Below are 25,720 nucleotides of genomic sequence, written 5' to 3'. Positions count from 1 at the left end.
AAGGTGAGTTTGTCGTCGACTAGGACCCCCAGATTTTTAGCTTTCCTAATTGGTTTAAGGAGTATGCCTAATTCTTCTGGCCACCAATCTGGGGTCCAGAAATTGGCATGATTTCCAAAAACGTGGACCTCAGTTTTGCCGGAGTTTAACTTCAGGCAGTTCAGGGTCATCCACATCTTGATTGATTTCATACAGTCATGCAACCTTTTCCCCTTTCTCTGACTCTTGCCCGGTCGCAAAGACACCACAATTTGCATATCATCTACATAAGATGTGAGCTGAATTCCGAACGATCTAATCAGTTCCGCCAGGGGCGACACAAACTTTAAAAAATGTGGGACTAAGGGAAGAACCCTGTGGTACTCCACACAGTAAGGAAAAGGTTTTGAGTGGAGTTTGTCCAAATCCACAGTTTGAATTATTTCCGTCAGGAAAGATTTCAGTAGCTTCCAAGCTTTGCCCTGAACCCTGCTGGCCGACAAACGGTCCATCAGGACTTCATTGTGGACAGTATCGAAGGTCGCAGAGACGTCCAACATGATTAATGATGAGTTTACTCACTGGTCTAGGGCTTCTCTTATTATTTCCATGGATTTTATAAGGGCAGACTATGTAATGTGTCCTTCCCTAAATACATACTGAGTGGGATCTAAAACGTTATTTGCCTGGAGGAACGCACTGAGCTGAGTATTCATATTTCTTTCTACCAGTTTCGCCGGCAGGGGAAGGCGAGAGATTGGCTGGTAAGATGACAGAAGGTTTGCCATAGTATGGGTATCGAGGTGGCTGACTACTGCCAGGGGTAAGCTCGCCTTCAACAGCCAGTCGTCAAGGTAGTTGGAAGACTAGCAACCAGGCCTCCAACGGTGTGCTGCTACCACCCTCATCACTTTCATCAACACCAGAGGAGCACTGGAGAGACCATAGGGGAACACATGAAACTGAAAATGATCCAGTCTCACCATAAACTGCAGGAAGCACTGACAGTTCGGCAGGATGGGTATATGAAAAAAGACGTCCTGGAGGCCCAACACCACCATCCAATCTCCAGGGTCAAGGGCAAATAAGAGCTAGACCAGGGTGAGCATTTTGAATTTCTCTTTCCGAAGAAAGTCATTGAGAAGGCACAGGTCTAAAATTAGGACGACTGTCTCAGTCCTCCTTGGGCACCAGAAAATAACATAACCACATCCCACTTCTGGCAGTGGCACTCTTTCTACAGCCCCTCTGGCAAAGGGGCTTGTACTTCCTGCTGCAAAATGGAAAGATGGGCCTCAGTCAGTCGCTGGGAGAATGGTGGGAGGTGTAGAGGAGATAAAGAGCAAGGCATATCCCTTGCTAATGATCCGCAGAACCCACCTGACCGATGTGACCGCTTGCCAACAAAAAGAATTGTTGGGAACTGACTGCCACTGGGTGGCTGTGCAAGTCTAAGAGCAGGCTAAAGGGATTTTGTAGGTGGGGCAGTAGGGAGACAATGGACTGTGGGAGCAGAGGGCACAATGGCCTCGACTAAAACTGTTGGATTCCCTTCTGAGGCTCATCAGGCTGGCGGTATTGAGGAGCTTTACCGAATCCTCAAAAGGAGCAGTAAGGTTGGTGTGGTTGGTGAGGTGGGCAGATAGGCCCAGAGAGCGTGCAATATCTCTGCTCTCCTTAACTGCTCATTAGGAAGGACTGGACATTGCCAGAGAACCCGGACGATCGCAGACAAGCATTGCAGCGAACAGCGGTGGTGTCCAAGCGACAATGAAACATGAATTTGGCCGCAACTGTCCTGGACAGCCTGAGCAAGGACAGACTGGAGATTTTCAGTGACACCAGAGAGGACTTGATCCACCAAGTCCTTAAGAGCATAGAAATAGCCTTGCAGGAGGCAGCTGGCATTTACTGATTGGAAAGTCAGGCTGGAGGAAGAAAACACCTCTTCCTAAATGTCTCCACCTATTTAAATTCCTTGGGGGAGGGAGTGGCGGGATTTGGGGGTGAAACTTTCTGGAGAAGGGTGTTAAAAGAGGAATGCAAAGTCACCCAAAGCAGGGCAATGGAATCTTGCAATTTGACTGTTGACTGGAGGGCCGAAGCAGTGCTCGACCAAGCTCCCAATAAGGTATGTGTTAGTGCCTTATTAAATGGCAAAAGGGGCTCAGAAGAGATCTGCCCCGGCTTGAGTACTTCTATCAGTACCATAGTGTTGATTTCAAAGGTGGGGAGCTTGAGGTCAAGGACTTCTGCCATCTCACATTTGACCATGGCATTGGAAGCAGATCCCTCTGTGACTGGTCCAGAGAGTGAGGGAAGGCCATATCAGGGCAGGTATTGAAACCACTAGCCTCCTGTAAGTCATTTACCGATTGTCCTCTTGGCAGAGCGGAGCAAACTCATCAACTGCATCATAATAGGGTGCGTTTTCTCCCTTGTGGAGGTGGCAGATCAAATTGACAGAGTGGTACCTAAAGTGGTATCAGACGCAGCTTCAGTAGAGGTCAGACCAACACAGACTCAGAGTAGGACAGGACTATGGATAACTCCTCATACAGCATCAATGGATTCAGTAATGACATCAAGGTGCCAGGGACCGGCCAAGACTGTGGCACAGGAGTGAGGTTGAAATCCAACCCGGAGAGTAGAGACTGGCTAAGAGGATCAAATTGGTAGCAAGAGCGAATCCACAGGTGGAACTTCAGATGGAGGGCCTCTCGGCTTCTTGGTGGAACTTCAGATGGGGGAACTCGGCAGGGATCCAAAGGGCCGGAGCTTGGTTGCGCTGAACTCTTTGATCTGTTGTGGAGTGGCAGACAGCTCAGAAAACACGGGCTCGTTAAATATAGGGGATAGTATGCGTTTATATATAGGTTGTGTTTTATCAACAGCCGTTTAATTACTTACTCGCATTCCCTTGCACCTTTATTTTTACTCTTAAGGTCTCGAGGCGGTGTTTTTAATTGAGAATTGTCTCTACTGATTTATGAACAGTTCGACAATCTGAAGGTATGAACATTACAATTTAATGAGAACATGGTTTTTGATTTGTCTACTTCTAAAATATGGCTTAATAATCGGAGTTTTTGTAATGACACACACATTATGTAATATGTGACATTCCCATTACAGGTTATACACCCTGTTGAATGTGTTCTTTACCGTATTTATCAGATCTTGGTGTGACGGCTGTTTAGGATCGTAATCGATTCTTAAATTACATTTGCCACTGAAAAACTATTAATGACAATCAAACGTTACAAATGTCACGTATGACTTCGAAATGTCCTATGTACTTTAGCTTTTGAAATGTACCATTACATCGGGAGTTACATGTGTAGTTTGCTTCCATCTTACTGTGTTGGTAGAGTTTTGGTTTACCAACTGTCCTGTGTTGTTTTTAGAAATATGTTCAGAAGATTCATTTATGTAACTTTCTTACTCTGACAGTGACAATGTGGTAATTATTTATCCTGATTGGGACTTCATTCTTTCAGATATTTGATGATCTGTGAAGCGTCTGTATAACAACAAAGCTGTCTGATTGATTGACTTTGTGGTTTGGTCCACTATCCTGTGGCAATTATTTATCCCACTCACCATGGTAAAATCCTTTTGTGTTTATTATTACTGACGTTATGATGTACATTCTCTCCAAGTTTGGTTGTGAGAGTACTAACTTATTATTTAAATTTACTTTTATAGAAGAATTAGTGTACCCCTGGGTTTCACTCTCTTGTCCTGATGAAGACCCCAGTGTAAGGTGCTAACTACGCCTACAGTTGTAGTCTTGGGGTCGAAACGTCGACGGCTACTTTCTTCTACATAAGTTGACGCCACCCCTATTTTGGATATTGAGTACCAGCGTCATATACATGATAATTAAAATTCTTTGGAAATTAGTTATTTCATTGTTTGGCTCAGGGATCTGAAGCCAATTTACTTTTGTATGTCAAATTTGAAATAATTTGTGGTTGCACTAACTATTTATCTTTGCACAACCCTTTTTTCTTTTCACTACATCACGCCACCCTTTTTCCTACCCTTCCTAGGGCACTATGATGAATATGTTGTTATTGTGGTCTCCGAATGTACAGTGGAGTCAGCTCATTGTTATTAACTAGCAGTGCACTTTGACAAAATCATGTGCCTAATGGTATTGTGAATAAATTTGATAAATGTTTAACGGTTCACTGGGACCCTCCTTTTTGTAAATCAGAAAACTCTGATGGCAGTACCAGTTGCAGGATAAGCACCAAAGTTGGGCCACTCTGCGAGTAGGACAGACAGCCATGGTGCCACTCTGCACCTGCTCAAATGAATACGAGTGGAGGACAGACTGTCCTGCTTAGATTTCTTGTGTTTCTTTTTGGGCTTACTTGACAATATGGAATGCGATGAAGACCCACCTTTGGGGAGGGACCGAATCTTGGACTTGGACCGTGACTTAGAGAGGTCTGGCAGGAGTCGTCTTGTGCTTGGCGATGTAAAGTTTCGCCTCACGGTCCCGGATGGCCTTCGGGGTCATCGATGCGCAGCCACTGCAGGCTTTGGAGTCATGACTCCACCCAGACACCACAGGCACACTGGATTAGGATCTGTTACAGACATTTATTTGTAACAGTCTCTGCAGGGCTTAAAACCGGTCCTTTTTGTGAGCGACATCCCTTGCACACGAAAGAAAGAAATTGGGTGATTATCGAAGTAAACGAGTGACAGCATACGAGAGCTCAAGATTTGCGTCTGGTGGTTAGGAAAGAAAGAAAAAGACGTCAGGTGGCATCAATATAGACTCCACACGTCATTACTGGAGTAGAACGGGATTGGTTATGAGCAGTAGCAGACGTATAGCCGAATAGTTTACAGATCCAGTCTGACATTGTCAGTATTACCCGACAATGATTTCTATAGCAGAAAATATCTTCCAATTCCTCTCCACTACTGCATGCAGCAAAACTTATCTTAGTTAACCATAATGCACCAGCAGGGGAAGGGGAAGAGAATAATAACAGACTGCCTCAGATGCTTGATGCATTACATTGTTAGTTCTTGATGCTCTATTCTCACTACTCACTTTAAGGATTGTGACTGAAACCAGTATGCATCTATAACCAAACAACAAATATATTTAATTCAATTAATTGGAATCTACAAATTACAGCACTCTAATCTTTCAAATATTGTCAATATCTAATACTCCCTCACTATTACTGTTTACCTGTTCTGCTCTGAACATTAGCTTTTCTCCTTTGTGGAACTCATAAATTGCAATTGATAATGTTCTGATATTGAGATCATATTTACACCAATCCCAAACTCAGCATTGGAATGCCCTAGTGTAATTATATGGTGTATCCTGGAGAGTTTTTCCAGGGAGAATGTTCTTATTAAAGTAGACATACAGATATTCACCAGTTATAGTTACAGTTCTCTAAAGTAACTAACTCACCCCCGCCATGCACAGATTTCTCATCATTAATTTCATTACAAATGTTGAAGTGATAATATTAATGATATCATAGAGGTCATAAGTGATGTAATATGTGGGGTAATTACCAGTGCGTGGCTACGGCGCGAATTATAGCTACCTAAGGGCGTGAGTTATAGTTAATTGCGGTAACTAACTATAACCGGTTGAATTTCTATGTTTTTGTTGGTACAATCAAGATCTTTGCCATGACTGGCCGGCCAGTATAACCCGCTGAACATGCATTTGTCAGATTTAAAAAAGAAGTTTCCACCACTGACATAAACGTGCCAAAAGGGTGTCCTATGGACACCCTTTTATAACAAATACATACACAAAAAAAGGTAGCAAAAGGGCTCAACCTCAGGAGATTATTGCTACCACTGACCTCAGGAACAGAACCGAGCCAGAGATACAGTCTGGAGACAAACATAATGACCGTTCACCCCGCAATTCAGAACATACGATCCAAGGTGACTCCGAGGAATCCCTTTAATCACCATCCTCACATGCACTCAGTCAGTATAGGTCTAGCATTCATGATATAAATAGCAAATACTTTGAATGTTGTATGTCCACATTTAATCGAAGAAATAGATTGGTCACTATGAGCAGTAAAAATTTATAAATTTCCAAAAAGTTAAGTGATGCCACCTCCTCAGTAATCGCAGTCGGGACGCTGTGCTACTGGTCTCGTTAACTGGATACCATTAATACAGTGCCTTCAGCTGCTGGCTGGGATTTAGAACAGTAACATGCTATAAGTGGCTCTTCTTCAGACAGCAACGTTAAAAAAAAAAAAAGTATCAAAATCTTCCACCACAAAAATAAACAGAGACTACTGTGAACAAGTAGTTTCTCACTTCTTTCTTCATACAGTGCATCTTACAAAGATGATCTAAAATCACAGGACTGGAGGACACATCACTGATCACTCTGAGGGAGAAGATCCAACTCTGAAGCGATTGGCACTCTGTTATAGCACAACTTTCAGTCTGGTGAATAGTATCAGTTAGGCAGCATGCCCAGTGAGGCCCAGTAGCATCACCTAAAGACATAAATTGGGCTTTTTAATCAAATGAATTTGCAATGATCAATATATTTACCCTGTATAGGCAGCCAAGACAGAAGTCGAACTTGGTAGGGTTCTGGCCCCACTGTAGTAAATTCTATGCCATCTTAACACCCTAAGATTAAATCAGGTTTTCCAAAGACTGACATTCTGAGCTCTACTTCAACAGAGATCCTGGAAGACTGAATGTTTGCACCCCTGGTTTCTCGTACTCCTAACATGCTCTTTACTTCCCCGTGAGCATGAAACCACGACGCTCAGGCCTGCAGCTTTCTCCTCTGAAGGTGGCGGAATCCTGCATGCCCCAAATAGGTTCCTCCATTGTGGTCAGCTGGTGCCATCCTTCCCCAATCCCTTTCTCAGCAATGCGTGCTCCACTGCCAGATGAACACCACACCCTGAGCTTTAAGTGGGCCTTCATGGCTGCACCATGCGAAAATGACTGCACCCTAAATGGACAGGCCCTGAGGCCAGGAGATGGGCACTGATGCCTGAAGATGGGCACTCCCTGCTATTGTCTGAGAAGACTGATGCCAATGAGACAGCCTAGGTTGAAGGGGCGGTACCTCCTTGTCCTAAAACTAACACCTGGGTGGATGAGAGACGCAACACCAAAGCTGAAAATAAGCAGGGTGAGATGATGTTATAATCTACATGCACATAACCATTTGTGGTGCAACCGCTACTCGCACCCCAAATGACTGGAGACTGACCCCCCAAACAGCAGGGATATTTGGGGTTGGTAGTTTAATTTTGGCCCTGCTTCTGAGCAATTACCGGCTCTCAAACCTCTACATAACAGTGAGTAAGAAATGCAGGGAGAAGATGGTGGAACTACCAGGAGTCGAATGGATGTGAAAATCTCAGCAAACATGCTGTTTCTCACTTGGGACAGGAAACATTCAGATTGAATGAAAACGCTAGGGTGAAAACAGTGAGGTAAGTCCTTTAACGTATGGGGGATGCTGCTAACTACAAGGGAAGCAGAGAGTCTCAGAGATGCTGGGGGCGTAGGCTGCACAACTTGCTGCATTCACTTTAGTTTGTCATAACAAACGCAGCTTGAGAGCTTCACTCTCCATGTCTTAAGGTAAAATAGTCATATACCATCCAGCGCTTCTCACACTCATCTGAGTTACATGGTGTTGCACTGACACCACAGTCTCCCCTACAGATACTACTCTTTCACCAGTCGAGCAGAGCTCTTAGATGGGTTCGCCCAGCTGCTACCAGGTGGGAGGCAACAAAAAGCACTCCCTTTCACTAGAGTTAATTTGGTGCCACTCCAGACCACTTCAGAAACACCACTCATTCTATCAAGGTAGATAATCCTGGCCAAGGACCAAATAAACAAGCATTGGCATTGCCAATAGGTCTCGCTTGTGGGACCTTATAAGTATTTCGTTTTGCAGCACAATATCCGATTATGCAACAAGGATATTGTGCTGCAAAACTAAATACTTATAAGGTCCCACAAGCGAGACCTATTGGCAATGCCAATGCTTGTTTTCCTTCTGGTAAATGAATCGGTAAAAATTATCCAATACTCAACAGCACGAGCAGAATCAATGCTAAAAGCGTGCTTCAAGACACAGAGTGGCCAGAGTAGCCCAACGCTTCTGACATGCTGACTGGCTGCAGAGTGCACGCCCACTTCCTGCCTGCACGTTATCTTCCGCGAGGGAATGCCATTTCAACGGTTTATTAGGAAGTGGAAGCAAGCTGGATAGAACATGGATTTTCTAACGCAAGTAAGAAAATAAATATATGCAGACTTTGCCAGTCCCCACAAAAACGCAATTAAAAGCGGACACGAGAGAGCAACAACAACAAAAATATTAGCAATGTAGGAACATGTAGGAACTTGCTAATATGGTCATTGTTGATATTTGCTTGCGACTGTCATTTTAACACAACGTTTCTTGTCAATGGGATTTTTTGGTGGAAGAAGGCCTATTGTACACACATTTCCTGGAATAATCGAAACACCGCTCTGGGCCATGCAGAACTGACAGTAAATGTGTTGCGGTTTCAATTCGGCCAAAGACAACTTAGTTTGTCACGAATCGGGGACTGAGAGGAGTGGTGGGGGAAAACCAACACCTACATGAAAATGCAGAGCGGGAAACTGAAAGTACGGCCGGCCTGTGGCCGGCCATGATTCAATTAGGGGAGATTCAATTAGGGGAGGAGAAGCCGCAGAGCGCACGCTGGGCGAAGCCCTTTGATGTGCTGTGCGGCAAATGGAGGGAGGCTGATGCGCGTTCATGTTTGAACACGTGGTTCACATGAACTTCTTGAAAACGCCAGCAAAAAGCTGGTGGTTTCATGAAGATTTTCGCTACTTGAATTCTCGCTCCGCTCGATGCGCATGCGCGCATCGATAGGTCGCGAGACCTAAAAAGATTATCCTAAACAGGGTAAGCTAGACAGGTTTGTAAAAAGCAGTACATCTGACGCACAAACACTGGAACACCCAGTTCCCAACCCCCATAGGCTCAACTCAGGCCCCTGTGGAAATAGATTGGTTCTTCAAAATCCACAGCAGTTATTCTTCAGATAATACAGGCCTCAAGTACCTTAATCACAACAAAGGCCTGGATTTGACATTTCTCTCCTCCACCAAGACCATAGGAATGTGGTGGACAACTAACTAGTACTTCTATTGCAGGGGTAATCTTGAGTTATAGACATGAATACAGTAGCAAGCCCATCCCTATAAAGGTGAAGAAAAAGACAGGGGAAAAAAACAGAACTACACAAAAATATTGTGTAAAGGACCTTTCCCAACGTGGGCATATGCTCTAGAATCTGAAACTAGACAATGTATGTAAAGAGATGTTCGGCTCGCTTGCAAAAGACGTCACAGCACAGGAGCACATACAGTTCAGAACCCATTTGTGATTCCCTTCGAATGCCATGCTGAGCGTTCACTCCTGCATTTTTCACATGAAGATGACAGATTGCTATGATGTGCAGCCTCCTGGCAATCGGCCATCTCCATAGTGTCTACACCTTAGGAGACAAAACTCTGGCTAGTATCCCACCTTGCTTGTTGAGATAATGCATCATGGTTGTGTTTTCGATCTGTACAAACAAGATCTTGCTTTGATGCATGGCAGAAAATATTTAGGAACAGGATACACTGCTCTCAATCCCGGCAGGCTATTGTGATAGGACTTCCCTTTCTCTGACCATGTTGCATGCATGTGCTTGCAGACAACCCATGTATGCTCAGCAGCCAATCATGGAAGGACTGTCACAATGATCTGGAGTGGAACATTTTGATGGAACAGAAGTCCTTTCAGAAGATTGGTCAGCAGATACCATCAGGGAAGAGATTCGATGGTAACCTGGGAGAGAGTTAGTCTATCCTCATCGCTACCCAAGTACTGGCACAATTGATCTTCTAGGAACTTTTGCAATGGCTTCAACTATAATTGGGCACTGGGTAGTAGAAATATGCAAGACAACACTTATCTCAGAAAAGATGACATTTGAAGGGCCGCTGGACGTTTCATCTTTACAAGTTTATGACACTTTAGACAGATAGAAAACAACCACTCCTCTGTAGGATACACTCTTGCTGCTTAGCGTCTAGAACTGACCCAAAGTAGCAGATGGACAGGACAAAGTTGATTTCAGTGGTTCACTGAAGGAGACCAAAGTGCTGCAGAATAGAAATAGTTACAATAAAGTTTTGCCGAGCCTCCTCGCAAGGGCTGCTTTTACAAGCCAGTCACCCAAGTGGGGATACGAAGAAAAAAAAAGATCTTCATGTTCCCCGAGGTGGTCAGCAACTATGCCCATGCACTTTGAAAATATTCTAGGAGCCAACTAAAGACTGCAATGAAGGATTCTAATTGGACAGTGCATATTTCCCACTCAGGAACTTGTGAAGTTTCTGCACAAAGGAGATGTGTAAATAAGCATCTTGGAGGTCTATTGCACACATCCAAAGCCCCCGGTCAGAGTTGATTGTAGATTTAATTAACAGCCAACGTTCAAATCTTCTTTACATTTTACTCATTGGGCTAAGAGTGCTGACCTCCAGCTGAAATACATAAATGGTATTAAGAAGATTTGTTTGGAGGAATGAATAGACGCGATGGTTAAGACCTCAAGAAATAGCCATGCTGACCAATATTCAGGCCCCATCTGTCTTGTTAAATTTTTCTGTTCTTTCAGATAATTGCTAATGCTTTCACCTAGGAGTGGGGAATGAAAATGGGTATATCCGAGTCACTACACTATGAGTTTATGGTGGTGCCTCTCCATTTTACAGACTTATGAGACTGGTAGGGTTGCTTCTGGTGTTACTGGAGCTGTTGGTACTGCTGGGGTCATTGATGGGTTGAAATCTCTGCTACAAATAAAGCACAGTACTTTTTTTTTATTCTACAACTCACCACCTTAAAGATTTCCAGTTCTGCCTTCATGCGATACATTACGTCCTCCGCATTGGACCAAACAAAGTGGTAGTAGAGAAAGATAAGCTTAAAGTTTGGTGTAGGGCTCCAGGTTTTAAACCGGTATGGCACAGCCAGGACAAACAGTATAAAGCTAGCCCATGACAGTATTAATGAGCAATCAGGTCAGCACAATCTGCAGCAGCACTAATTAACTTATTAGAGATCACCATCCTCTCTTTCAGAAATCTTGGAAACCCTTTGTCAGAAGGATCAGGTGAATCACCAGAGTAAGTAACTATCACTTTTTTCGGTCTGGTTACAGACGTCTCACAAACCGTTTGTCCAAGTGGTTTTACTTGTTTGCTCTCGTTCTCATGAGAAAAATGCAGAAAGGTGAGGTAGGGTGATAATTCCTCACAGTTGAAAAGATAACAGGATCTGGAAGCGCATCTGCAAGTAGGAACAATGAGTGTCATTCCAATGCTTTGTATTTTTTTCTAGAAAATGTACAAGAGTAGATCTGCAAAGAGTGAAGTAAAGAATAGCTGTAATGCTGGCTCCTGCATACTGGGACTAACGTGAGAAACGATCTTGTAGAGGAAAGATGGTGAAGAGGAAAAAAAAGACAGCCGTTTTAGTTCAGATGCGGTGTACTACAAATTAACACAAACACATGAAAATGGTCCACAAGCAGAGACAGAAATATGAATGCATACTGTGTTTTATGCTAATATGTGTCCAAGGAAAACGATTCACACATTATTCGCCTGCCCGGCTTCTAACAAACCCAGGAACAAATGGATTAAACCTATGTGTCTGAACATGAATAATAGATCATGCCTAGAAGCGGGCAGAATATTGAAAACTGACATTACAAAAAATTATTTTTAGTGTCAGCAAATTTTTATTTAATGTGAACCTTATAAGAGCAAAAGCTGGGCTAAAACGCTAAGGCATAACAAATTAAGAATAGGTGTTCATAAAACTAATGGTTTTAGTAAAGTATGCACTTATGTATAACTAGCAGCCCGTCCCGACCTTGTCCGGGAGCAATCAGGCTTCAGGGCCCCCGCCCGCCCCGGCCCCCGCCCGCCCCGACATTGTCTGTGGGTCCCCCGGAGTAGCAGCCCGTACCGACCTTGGCTTCAGGGCCCCCGCATGCCCCGACATGGTCCGTGGCTCCCCCAGAGCCTTACCTCATCCGCCGCACTCCTGAGTTCACTGGTCCGACGCTCCTCGCCGCTCCTCCCCGCCTGTCCGCCGCTCCGCTCCTCTCCGCTCCTCCCAGCCTGTCCGCCGCTCCTCCTCGCGCTCCTGGACGCCGCTCCTCCCCGCGCTCCTGATGTCAGCACGCACGTCGCGGCCGGCGCTACTTCCATGGGACTATTTTTTCTCTCGTAAATCTTTTAAATAACTTATATTTTTTTAATTTATATAGCCTATGTCCATCTGCACACCCTGACAATTACAACGATGTATCGGGTGTGTGGATTGGCGCTGTGGTTCCCGAGTTTACCCGCCTCAAATGTTCAAAGTTTTTCCTTTATAATAGTAGTATAGATATAGATGGTGCTATAAGGCAACTCCGGTATCTATTGAGTGCTAAAAAGTATTTGTATTATGCTGTCTAAACGGGAACATTACTGGAAGATATATACAATGGAATAGGAGTTCATATTTTATATTGATTTGAACACACAATACAAATGAATTTTAAAGTATTTCATGTCTAGTTGTAACTTATTTATACATTTTACTGTAATTTTAGCGGTTAGGTAATTATATTTACCGTCTTAACGACAGCCCATACCTTGATGATGTGTTACCAAAAGCAGTGGAAGTTGTACCAATTGTATTTAAACAAATTGTATGTGTAAATTTATGATGCATCTTTTATGGTTTTATGTGAACCGAAATAAAGAATTTGATTGACATCCGTTTTACATTTGATTGTTGAAATAGATATATATTAAGGTTTGTGGTTGCCCTGAGCAACAGCTAATTAAACAGATTATAAATCAGTGAGACACTAGTTGGGAGAAATCGAAAGCAAACTGCACGTGTATTGGCAAACTGAGGTGGTTGAAGGATGAAATGCGATCTATAAACACTGCAGAGATCTTGAACAATGTGCAGAGCTTGAACACAGAGGAGAGCTGGACCCAAGATCAAAACTACTAGAACTTTCTAGGAGCGTAAAATCTTCCTCTCGGTGTAGGCGATTCCGGAGGACACTATACAGCAATGACCAGACATGCTCTAGGAGGAGGAGGAAGAAGAGGTAGCACAGGGTGTGGTAAAATAGGAGCTACCAGAGCCACAGGAGAACCAGGCATCAAGCAATAGAGCTGGATATGCCAGACACCCCGGAGAGGGTGCACTGGGAGCAGGAACCAAAGCCCAGGTTACTCCACGTGAAACTGGTTGGGATGGCAAGTATGCTCTTGAACAGTCTGAATCGGTACTCTTATATTGCGAACACAATCTGCAGAAAGTTGTGAAGACCTGCTTTAAATTGGATATCTGTGTCGAGCCGGTTTACCGGCTTGTTTTCTTGTCAAGGTCTTTCCTTGGATCTCCCATTTGAGTCATCTCTGGAAAAAGCAGAAGGAGTTGTGGTAGAGGGAATGTGAAAGTGTGATCTTTAAAAACAAAAAGGTGCATTCCCTTGTATACACTCCACAAACTGTATGCATTTGCAGAATCAGAAAACAATTATAAATTCATACATTGACAATAAAATAGTTTTAAGGTTTGAGTACCTATCCATTAAGGTGTTCCTACAAAAAAAAATAAGTGGCATGACTGAAAGTGCATGGTCTCCTCTAGCTGTACAAATAACCTCTTTGACGATGACCCATTCAATTAGGGCCTGCAATGGGCACACAAAGTCTGACATTCCACCTGCCTATACTTTCAATCAGTCGGGGAGGAGGGCACGCCTCGACTATATTTTTGTAGAGTGCAGGGCCTGGAATAGAATAATAGACTTTAGGGTCACACAGAGGGGAGAGTGACCATAACCCGTTAATTTTAGATTTTAAAATTCCTGGTGTCGCCAAGGAAAATGAATTATTGCAACCTGCCATACCTAATATGTCTACTCTGACAAGTAATAGACGCAGGGTAAGATGGGATTAGCTGACCAAAAACCCAAATGGGTTAGCTAAACTGTATACTCAGGTAATCCCAATATTTGAGGATGTAGCTGCTCTGATTGACCAGCACTCAGTAAACTATTCACACGAAAAGCTGTGAGGGCTTCATAACGTATTAATAACCACCCTTATCGAAATTTTAAATCCCTTAGGCCCAAGTTCTGGCGGGGTTCTAAGGAAACCATCCTGGTATAATAAGGCCTGTAGAGAGGCGAAAAGTCAGCTGTTAGTAGCACTCAAGCAGAATAATAACAGGGACCTTGTTAAAGCCAGGAGGCAAGTTTATCGGAACCTCATATCCCATGCTAAAATCGAGTGGGAGAACGAGAGATGGGCAAGTCTAACGTCGGCCCTTGCTGTCAAAGATGCACGCAAGTTCTGGCAAATTGTGAGCACTGGCTCACTTGAGCCAGAACAGGCTGTAGCTCCCAATATTGCTGCAGAGGTTTGGGAAGAGCACTTCGCTGGACTCTATAAGAAGGACTTGTCGTGCACTATTCTCCCCTTACCAAATGTAGCAATAACCCTAGACTCTGATTCTGCGGAGCTCAGGTTTACTTTACCTGAGGTCCGAAGGGCAATAGTTAAGCTCCCAGCGGGTAAAGCCCCAGGGCTGGATAAGGTACCGGGGGACCTTTATAAGCAGGATCCAGAGATTTGGGCCTCCTATCTTTTAATAATTTTTAATGCCGTTCTTGGGGGGGATGGTTCCCCCCAATACTTGGCTGGGAGCCGAGTTGGTCCCCATCTTTAAAAAGGGGTCACCTCTACTCCCAGCCAACTATAGGCCTATCAGCCTGATCGACGTATCTCAGAAAATATTTACTAGACTGATTCTGGTTCGTATTTTAGATTGGGTTGATGACTCTAAAATTCTAAGTGATTACCAAGCAGGTTTTAGAAGGAATGTATCAACTATTGACCAGGTTTTCAGTTTAAATATGCTCTTCTGGAAAACGGTTAAAGTTCAGGGCGGTTCTCTTTATACCGTTTTAGTTGACCTCCGTGCGGCCTTCGATTTAGTCCCACGGGGGAAACTTGGGCATCAGGCAGTGTTCTCATTCTTACCGAATATTAAAATCTGATTTATCATCAACAATTGTTTTTGCGGTCACGAAATTTCTGGCCGCTATGTGGAACATCAGAAGAAAATATTTGATAATCTGAGATTAAATTTAACTATGCAGCTGTTGAGGTGACAGGGGGTGCGTTGATTTGAGGTGATTCGGGCTGATTGGCACCCATTTTAAAATAATGTTTTTACAAAAGCTAAAAATTGAATTGTGTGGTTTCTGTAGCCCTGAATTTTTAATTTACTGTAATGTCTTATGATGAATTTTATTGTCTGTACTTTTGACATTTTTCCTTGTCGAAATAAAGAAAGAAAGTGCAGTGAAAATAGATGGAATCAAGATTGATCCACTATTTGAAAAATGCTTAATCTATTGTGGAGAGACATTTCTCAGAGTTTGAATTCTCAGGGTATTTGGAACACAACAGGAGTCCTTTCAGAGGTGCAAATAAACCAAGTGGAAGAAGTTATGACCGAATAAAGTCAGTGTGAAGAATGATAACTGGATTGTTACAGAATTAGAAGCATACACGCTGGATTAAAAGCAGCAGTCTACTGTATTGTGATGGAATGTTTCTCAACGTAGAACTATGTATGTGTGAATCAGTTTACAGTAATGCAATAGTAATGTGCATACATCACAAATATTATACAGCACATGCAGTGTGAATAAGTGATGCAAAGTACGTTTAAAATTCATGTAAATGAATCACTAACTGTGTGCCCATCAGATGTGCATGACGAATGCTAGCAATTGAATATAGAGACTGAAGGCAGATCATTGAACTGGTCTGCAGCAATATGAACACCACGCCAGGACTGGACTGTTAGCTGGTATCCTATATAAATACTGAAGAAATCAGGAGAGCTACTGCAACATGTTCATGTAGCTGTAGTTCGACTAGGCATGTCACTTTCAATGAATGTGTCCACATTCTGGTATTGCACTGGTTTTATTTATTCTGAAGTCAGAAATTGATGCAGGTTCATATCACAGTTAAAGGCAATATGCAAGATATAGATTGAACTAGGGTGACCAGACGTCCCGGATTTGCCCGGACAGTCTCCGTTTTTCACCGGCTGTCTGGGCCGATTTCGGTAATTTTGGCTCATGTCTAGGTTTTTAGAGGGGGTCGACTGAAAACATTCAGAGGCTTTTTTTGGGTGTTATAAAGTTGTGCTAGTGAGCAGCTGTTACAAGTAAGCAATTTAATTAGTATGTATAATGTTGGTTGTAGAAATTCGCCCGATACCCACCCTTTTGTATGCTGATGATTCAGTTATTATAGCAAGGACTTTAAACCAACTCCAACTACAAATCAGCAAATACGCAGCATTTATGGACTCTCTTGGTCTCAAAATTAACATTAAGAAAACCTTCACAATGCATATTGGTCCCAGGATTAAAAAACCCAAACCAATAATGGTCGATAATAATAAACTGGAAAAAACTCCGGTCTACCCTTACTTGGGTATCCAAGTGGATGACGCTATGAATTGGCGAAAGGCAATTGAGGCCAGGAATCTCCATTTCCGTCGTGCAACTTCAGCACTAACCTCTTTTTCGAGGAAACTGGGGAAACCAGCTCCACCTGAACTCTTGGCTATATACTATGCAAAATGCCACAGTGTGGCCACTTATGGAGCTGGAATCTGGGGCCATGGACGCATCGACCAATTACAGGTCACTGAAAACGCCTTTATAAAGTACATCTTAGCCCTCCCTCAAAGTTCCCCGATATTAGCCTCACATCAAGAACTTGGCATGGAATACATCATTGACACCATTCGATGCCAGCCCATTCTACTGTGGCATCGAATATGGTGTAAACCCGAACGCCATCTGACTCGCTCCCTCATTACTGACTGTTTAGCCCTGAGAAACTGGCGAAAAATCCCGTGGCTAACTTACATATGTAACTTTTTCAAAGACCTAGATCGTGAGTCCTACTTTGATGAACCGCCCTCAGTGGAAGACATTTCTAGGCAACAGTTAAAGCTACTGTGTATGGCCCATTTGAGGGATCTTCGGAACCAGGCAGAGATCATCAAACCACAAAATGAAAAAATTTGTGCTCTACAGTCTGGAAAATGCCTACAGCCCTACCTGACGTATTTCTTATCTAATCACGAAAAGTTTTTACTTACAAGACTACGCTTTAACATTTTCTTCCGTCTGGTTTCATTTCCGGATATGCACGACTGGTCGCGTAACCTGATGAACTGTCCCTGCGACGGAATCTCCCCACAATCCACGATCCACGTTGTCCTTTTTTGTAAATATTATAAACTACCAAGGAAAACGTGGATTATTCCCATTCTCCGAACCAGTGGACTTAGACAATCCTATCCAGCATTTCACTATTTGCAATCCCTAAAATCGCTACATGAAGCCAAACATATAGTGACTTTCCTTAAAGCGGTCTTAACAATACGTCGTAGTGTCTCTAGCTAAACCGGAACTGTCTAGTACTTGTAAAATCACTTCTCTATTTCTTGAAAATGTATTTTTTATTGCGATGTAACCTTTTTTCTTACTTATGTGCTTAAAACTTTTAAACATGTACTTTTTATGATTATTCATATCAATAATCGAATAAAAGTTGATGAAACGGTTGTAGAAATTACATTTTATTTATTTTCTTAATGCCTGTGATCATATGTTGATGAGAACTGTCATTCAGTTGATGAAAAATGGTAGTCCTATTTTCCCAAAATGTCCCAGTTGTTGGCTCTCAAGATCTGGTCACCCTAGATTGAACACAAGTAGGTAGAATATGAAGACCTGCGGAACCCTCATCTAAGCGGGTGAGGAGAGGGAAGATCTGGGCCATACCAGGGCTCTATCCGAAAAGCCAATCTAATGTAAAGCTTACAAACATTCCTGCTTACACCAACTGAAAAGCCCCGCCCCCCGACCTAACTGGCACAGATGACAAATTAACCGTTTTAAACACATCACACTGCTAACTCTCGAATGATTATAGCTCACATGCAAGAAGTGCTGTATTATAGAACAGTATTTCGTAAACTTTAGAAGTACATTACAAAACATCTGCACACAGTGCGGACCTACACATCATAAGCGTGCACATGCTTCACAAATACACATAGCGGTGACCTGCAGATGCTTGCGGCATACTGCTGACTCGGCAATGATTCACGTCTCTATTAATAGAACTGCCCAGTGTTTGGAGAGAATGAAAAGGACAGGAAGGACTGCTTTCGTTCAACGTAAACAGCTCGTCTTGCACTTGTAAATGCGACCAAGGGGCTGCAAACACATGGGATGCGTGGGGTCTTGGGCGAATTCTCTCGGATGGTTGTTTTCTTCATTAGGGAGGGTGTAGAGGCGGTAAGGTCTATAGTAAGAAGAGGAAAACATGCACGAGCCGTACAAAAACAAGCGCACACTGGTACAGTCGACCTCGACCTCAAACTCGAGGGCATACTGCGCTCAGATTACGAGGAGCAGCACTGAGGGCACACGCATGATCCCGGTCTGTCGCCTCTGTCCCACATTACTAAACCCCGCAGATTAGCGCTGCAGAGATCATTTACAAGCCCTGCCTACAATACAGCATCAAATGCGCAGGCTCCTCACTGAACCCTCACGAATCAACATCAGGCCAGAGCACTTAAGGGGCGCGCGGCGTTTGTTCCCAGGCAGGGCTGCCATAAGCAGAAGTGCTAACCTTTAGTGAAACAGCAGATAGAAAAGTAATCAAGGAATACAACTATCCGGGCTCAGGCAGCTCACGCCACAAACGCAGCTGCATTAGACGTGTGCGTTTCAAGAGTCACCCTTGCTGCTCTCAAATATCTGACTTAAAACACACACACGTGCGCACAAACATACAAACGCGCGCGGGCACACAAAAGTACTATAATACGAGACCGTCTGACCAGGCTCAAAATCAGAGTCCACGTGACGCAACACTTGGAACAACATTTAAAACGAGGTCTCTCTCGGCTAGTCTACAGGGAGGCACCGAATAAACACTTGGTCATGCACAATTATTTCTAAAAGCAGAGAAAAGAGGGAAGCGCCGACAGTCTCATTCACTGACGCCCTAATCGTCATACTAGTAAAAGCAGGAACAGCTAGGTATGCTGCCAGACACTTTCAGAGCGTCTTCTAGAACTCCCTAGGATTCTGTCAATAGTTTAGAATGGAAACCATTAAAAAAAAACTAGCAAATAGGTTTACTTAAGCATGTCGACTCGTAGAGCATTCGGATGCCAACTAATACCACTATATGAAGCTATAGTATGAACTCGAACAATTATTTAACTGGAGGAGCATCAGCTCCGATATGGAGGCTTGCATTGGGTTTTAGGGGCAAATAGCAATATCAAAAAGTTCTGCATTTCCTCTCGAAGGGGAACAAAACACCCGGCACTAAAAGATAATAAAAAGGATTATACAGGTAAGGGATATCCAACACACGGCCATGAGGGAGAAACCAGTGGCACATTTTCAGGATAACACCGGAGTGACTCAGTTTCATCTGGATTCACTAAATAAAAGTATATTTTATGTCACTAATTCGAAAGTCTAACATGAATCCAGCCCTTCTATACCCATACACAGGACACCCATAACCGCGATGAATAGGTCACAAATGAAATAATGTGCACCTTTTTTACAATCTGGCTTTAGTAGGAGTTTGAGGGGGTCAAAAGACCCAAAGGAGCAGTATTGTTGACTATTTCCGTGCCAGCCTCTTCTTGCTACAAAAGCCATCCACTCTGACATGCAAGATAATTGCGTTTTTCACTTAACACATTTATTGGTGGTGAAGAAAACATGACTCCCTTGTGCAGTCAAGAAACCCATAGAACTCTATAAAGTTTGTCAAAGGAATGGAGTACGAAACACTGCAATCTGCGCCATCACATAGATACGGTCTGTGCAACAGTGAAGGATGCAAGGTGTGATAGAATGACTTTACATTAAGGGGTTGCATTGATAAAACTTACAGTACAAGTACTCATTTGACAAATACATTCCTGTTTTTTAAAGTCTCACCAACCACTGGTGCTCAAGCTAGATTACAAATAGGCAATATCTACACTTTCCACCCTGGAATGAGCCACGAGCACTTACCCATACAAGCGTTCAGAAAGAGCCAGTCAGTCTTCCTCATTCGGTTCTTTATCTGTTTCAGTTTTTTGAAGTCCACCTGGAGCTCCTCTTTACCGCAAACAGCCCCCGCCAGTTCAATCCTCTGGAAATCCATTTTCATTTCAGCCTCACGCTTTGATGTGGGAGGAGAACGCCTCTGACCATTGCCCCCACTACAGCTTCCCCTCCAACGGGCACGGTCTTGCTCATTAATAATGGAGGATGCCTCTTCGCTCTCAGCCAGTTCAATGGCTTCAATGTTGTTTGGCCTCGGATGGTCGCATACCACACACGTCTTGGCCTTTACCCAGTTCTCATAGGTACAAGCAGAGCACGTCCAGCGCTGGGGTCTTGTGTTCAGCTTATTCCTATCATTGTATTCCACACAAGGGTCAACTGAGAAGGGAGCTTGCCGGGAACCAGAGCCTGATGACTGGGGAGACTCGGTGGGGCTGCGGGTGCGCCGCTGGCACAGACACTGTGTACATCTGATAGCCCGTGGCCAGTTCAGATAAGTGCACATGTGGCAGGACCACTTAGTGCTGCTATCAACCCCATAGGCCTTCACACGAGGCCTTGCACTGGAGTCCGGGCATATGAGTGGACTCCCGCCACCACCTTCGATGCTGCCAGCATCCCAATCCCTGCCAATATCGCTGCAGCCCCCTTTGAAGGGCTCCTCAGTAATGATGGCTGGGCTGGGCTTCTGTGCTCGACACATGGTACACTTGATTGCAGACGGCCAATTTTCAAACGTACAATACTCACAGGCCCATTTGGGTCCACTCTCTGTCATCGTGAACCCCTCGAGGTGGGAAAATTGGCAGACAGGAAGCTGAAGGTAGAAGAGACCGATGTTAGTGAAAAGAACAGTAGCATTTATAAAAATAATTAAGTAATGAACTTAAAACACCTGCGTGTAGGGGGCGGTTTCAGACAGACAACATGGAATAATCTGCCACTAACCCACATCTTATTCCACTCCCCTCAAGCTTTTTCGTCAACCTGTAATTTTGATGGCCTGTGGTTTGTTGCGACTGAATTTCTGCCCTTAAAAGCTTGCTGTTTCTTAGAACTAAGGACCCCTGGTGTACACGATCTTTAGATAGAAATAAAAATAATAAATAGCTGACCAGAGTTGCTACATATATCGGCAGAACAATCTGACAAATAGATACCCACTTGGGAAATTATGCTCTTCGGACAACCTCACATTTTAGAAATGCAGAGCTTTCCCAGCAAGGCACTAGTAGCACTCAAAGTGAGTCCCACCTGAAGTTATACCCCCGCCCCCCTCCCTCCATGGAAGCCCTCTTCAGATCCTGCTTCACTGACAACCAGGCTCAGAAGGATTCACTATTAAACTAATTAACCTCAATTCCGTCGTCATAGGGGCAGTTGACATTTCAATTGAAAACATAAAAAAAATACTACAAAGGAACAAGAAAAACATGCGTTTTTCAGTCCAATTAAACAATTACCGTCTTCATTCAAACTTCACATTTGGGACCATCCACCATTAATTTTTGTATACTAATGCTGCAATATAATAAACATAAAAAAACTGAACTTTCAATAATCAAGTAATTGATTTTAATGTTAGTTTTCCTTTAACAGGCAAAGGATACAGATGTATTTGCTGGTAATCAAATATGGATAATAAGTATTAACCTCCCCCCAAAAAATGAACACAAAAATAGTGAAATAAGCAGGTACCATGGGCATCCTTTCGAACAACTTCCATCAAGGTTTAAAACTCTGGAATATTGGCCTCCATTCCACCCCATCTCTGTCACACAAAAAAGATATCTGATCCAAACCAGCCAGACCGACGCTGAATTGTTCGACAAGTCTATAAAGGTGCCGCATTTTTAAATACAATAAATGTCTCTACAGTAGGTATCGGCTTCAGGTGGCACCACATACAAAGAAGGATTCTCACATGAGAAAGCAATAGGTCAGACAGGAAATTGCCCTAATCCGCATCCTGAAATCCTTAACACTACCATGCCTCAATTCAATCTAATGAGGCTCTCAATCCTAATCACAATTAAAGGTCCAATTAAAAAAAAAGTAATTCTTTTTCCCAAATGAAAGCCAATTCAATAAATACGTTAAGTTTCTCACCAACCTGCTTTATTAATAAGGCCCAACAGATAGACAGGGCATGAAATAATGAACATTCCTGTAATATCCAAAGACATTGGTTAACTTCCTTGAAATCACTGGGTGATTGGGCAGATTAATAGAAAGAAAAGAGCCCTTTTACAACCCCTAACCAAAATATCAGGCGGGTCAATTCTAAGGAACAGCAAATACATCATAGTGCAGCTCTGCAAATTGGCTGCACTGCCAAGCTGGAGAAGCGCACATGGTAAATAAGACAGGGAGGTGGCTGGTTTCTGAGCAACAGGGCAAATGTGGGCAAATGTGGAGCAAATTAGAGCTAAGAGCTTAGACAGCCAATCAGTCAGTCACAATTTCAGCTACAACATGTTCAGGGGATATAGAGTAGGACTTAGTTAAATGAGCAGTCAGGAGAGTAGTTCTGACCTTTTCAGAATCTGCCTTGGAGGGCCTTTCTATTAATGTGTTTGTGTGTTAGGCACATGTTCTTGAAGATGAATTGGAAGCAATATTAGTGAATTCAACATCCAGGAAAATGAGTCTCTGGGTTTCCTTCCAGCTACAAGTCTAACCCCAATATTCTAGAAAAAACTAGCAATGGTATTAATGGATATCACCACCACACTTTGGGGGGTACCCACTCCACCAGGGTTTTAGATTTGAGCCACAATATGCCTCTTCGGTATTGTACAACTGTCCAAAACACAGCATGGATACTTCTTATAGTAATTACTTCACTTTGTAAATGTGGTGGTTAATTAAGCTTCCCAAACAAAACACTGAAAACTCACCACTTGAAATGTGTGCTAAAAGTTACATATTTTTCTTGGATTTTCATCATTAGATTATGAAAAAAGAAACAGTACGACACCACAGCCAAAGCAATTTCGCTCTGAACTTGGAATTTCTACAGGGCACTGAATGCTGCAAATGAAATGATATAGTGTATATGGTTAGGATAGCCAGTATCCCACATTCAAAAGTGATACAAAGAATGTTTTGGTATTTGTTAGAAAGAAGGTCTCTAGTGGCAGTGGTTTGGCCTGTCCAAGTAGGGACCCTCACTTTAGTCAAGGTAAGTAAGTTACACCCTAAGGACAAGCTGTGGTCACCCCCTTGGTAGCTTTGCAAGAGCAGTTAAGCACACACGCAGTCAGACACACACAAGCACACACCCACCCCCCACACCACCCCATCCCCCCCCCAGACACTGAGTTGATGCATGGTTTTCTTCTTTTAGTACCAGAACTCGCTTTCAAGTGCCCAGAACTGGACTTGGCACCACTTGGCAGAACAGGGCTCAGCAGAGAAGCCCTGGTGCTGGCAGATGAAGTATTTGATGGCCCAACACTTCCAACAGGAGGCAGGCTAAACCCAAACCCTTGGGGAAACTTGAAAAGCAGGATGTAGAAAGCAAAGTCCAGTCCTTTCACTCCCAGGACAGAAGCAGCAAGCCAGCACAGCAAAGTAAAACAGAAAAGTGTCAATCTCTCCTGACAACACCACGCTTTTTCCAGGAGAATGTCCTCAATCCAGAAGTAATCAGATTACAGGTTAACAGAAGTCCAGTAACTATACCCATTACAGCCTTTGAAGTAGGCAAACTTCAAAGAAAAATCTTTGTAGTGCCCAAGACCTTGCCCTTCCGTGCACTGGCCCAGACACACTACAGAGGGGTGGATTTCTTTGTGTGGGGAAAAGGCATAGCCTTATCCAGGCATCAGTGTCAACTCCTACCATCACTCTAGCTTAGGAAGACCCATCAGTCTGGCGATGGTCATCAGGATATGCAGGGCACCCCTCAGCTCCCTTTGTGCAACTGTCTAGAGAGAATGCACAAGAGCCCAACTGTCACCCTGACCCAGACATGTATTCAGAGACAGGAAGAGGCACATAATGGTTAAAGTAAGAAAAGACTCTAAAAGTGGCAGTTTCAAACCTGCAATTTAAAAACCTCTTTTATTAAACGATGTATTTTAAAATTGTAATTCCAGAGACACCAAACTCCAATTCTCTATCTGCTCCCAATTGGAAGATATACTTGTTAGATGTTACAAGGCAGCTCCACTGCCAACCTTTGGGAAAAATATGTATTGCTTTAGTGAAAAACAAATTTAACAGTTTTTCACTAGCAGTACATGTAAAATACTTAAGTATATATCCTACCTTTTAAACACACTGCACCCTGCCCATGGGATTGCCTAGCCTTATAGACAGAATGGTCCCAGAATGGGAAAAAGGAAAAAGATTCAGGAAAAAAAATCATATAAATATAAAAAAGTCAAGATGATGAATCAAAAAACAGTACGATGTTTTTATTCACAAGGTACCGACAAACCTATAACTGGTTTATGCGCTACAATTATCAATTTTTTCAATACATTTGTGCCCACATGCGCAACGCGAAAGGAAAGGGGGTGGGAGTGCTGTCAGGGGGTTTCAGTGAGAAGTGAAAGAAAGTTTTCTTTTTTGGGACAAACAAATTCAATTTTTTATGTTTGTTAAACAATATTTCAGGTGGTTCCCCACAGTGAGGCCACACAACAGCTCGTGAATCCAAACAATTATCCAAAACCAGTCTTCTATTGTAGCTGTGTTAATCTTGCTTGAGGGTAGAAGCTGGCACAAAAGAGACTGGTAGTCTACGTTTCGACCCTATGATGGGTAGGGAAAGTTGCCCTTACAAGGCGGGTCTTCATCAGGACAGAAGGTTGGAGTGGGCAGCCTTCCTCCAGGACCCCATTGTCGGGTGTCCCCGGAACCACGTGTAACTTGCAATTCCAATCGTCTGTAACCTTGTTTCTTGGGTCTGCTCGGATTTATTGGAATCGGGCGGTAAACACCTCGATGCTATGCTCGGCAGATAAATCTGGAAATCAAGGGGGAATTCGTAAGGTAAGTCGGAGTTACTCCTGACAGCGTTCAGAACGCGAACAAATGCAGTCAGTCTGATAAGTGAATTCCAGTAGCTTCTCCTATATTAATCACTTGCAAGAAGGTTTTGTACTCGTGCACCGATATACTGCACAAGCACCTTGTTCATTCACAGCACATGGAGCACCATGCTGCAAGTTATATTGTCTATAAAGTGATGTTAACCATTGTAAAATAACACCCTATTTTTAATGGTTCAAACCTTCTTTATTAGTATTTTCAAGAGAGGAAAAACAAAATGGTACAGAGCATAGCAGTTCTCTTCGTGAATTTCGCGTTTATAACCTTAACAATAACATCCCAAACAAAATTGAAATATCCCCCAACCCATCCCCTCCCTCCCAGTACTCATGTGATACAGAGTTGGT

At 43.3% G+C, this 25,720-nt stretch overlaps 1 protein-coding gene across 1 annotated transcript in view; it reads right to left on the bottom strand.

Annotated features, from left to right (window-relative positions):
- Nucleotides 1–25,720, bottom strand: part of ZRANB1 (zinc finger RANBP2-type containing 1) — a 245,816-nt gene that overhangs the window by 193,863 nt on the left and 26,233 nt on the right. Inside the window, exon 2 of the mRNA XM_078644031.1 lies at nucleotides 20,274–21,126. Coding sequence (XP_078500157.1) covers nucleotides 20,274–21,087 — 814 coding nt within the window. The 5' untranslated portion in view covers nucleotides 21,088–21,126. The remainder of the gene's footprint in view (nucleotides 1–20,273; nucleotides 21,127–25,720) is intronic.

Source organism: Lissotriton helveticus, chromosome 5_1, assembly GCF_964261635.1.
Source record: "Lissotriton helveticus chromosome 5_1, aLisHel1.1, whole genome shotgun sequence".
Classification (NCBI taxonomy): Eukaryota; Metazoa; Chordata; class Amphibia; order Caudata; family Salamandridae; genus Lissotriton; species Lissotriton helveticus.
The sequence above is the reverse complement of the archived record's forward strand: the minus strand, read 5'-3'. Positions and strand labels throughout refer to the sequence as shown.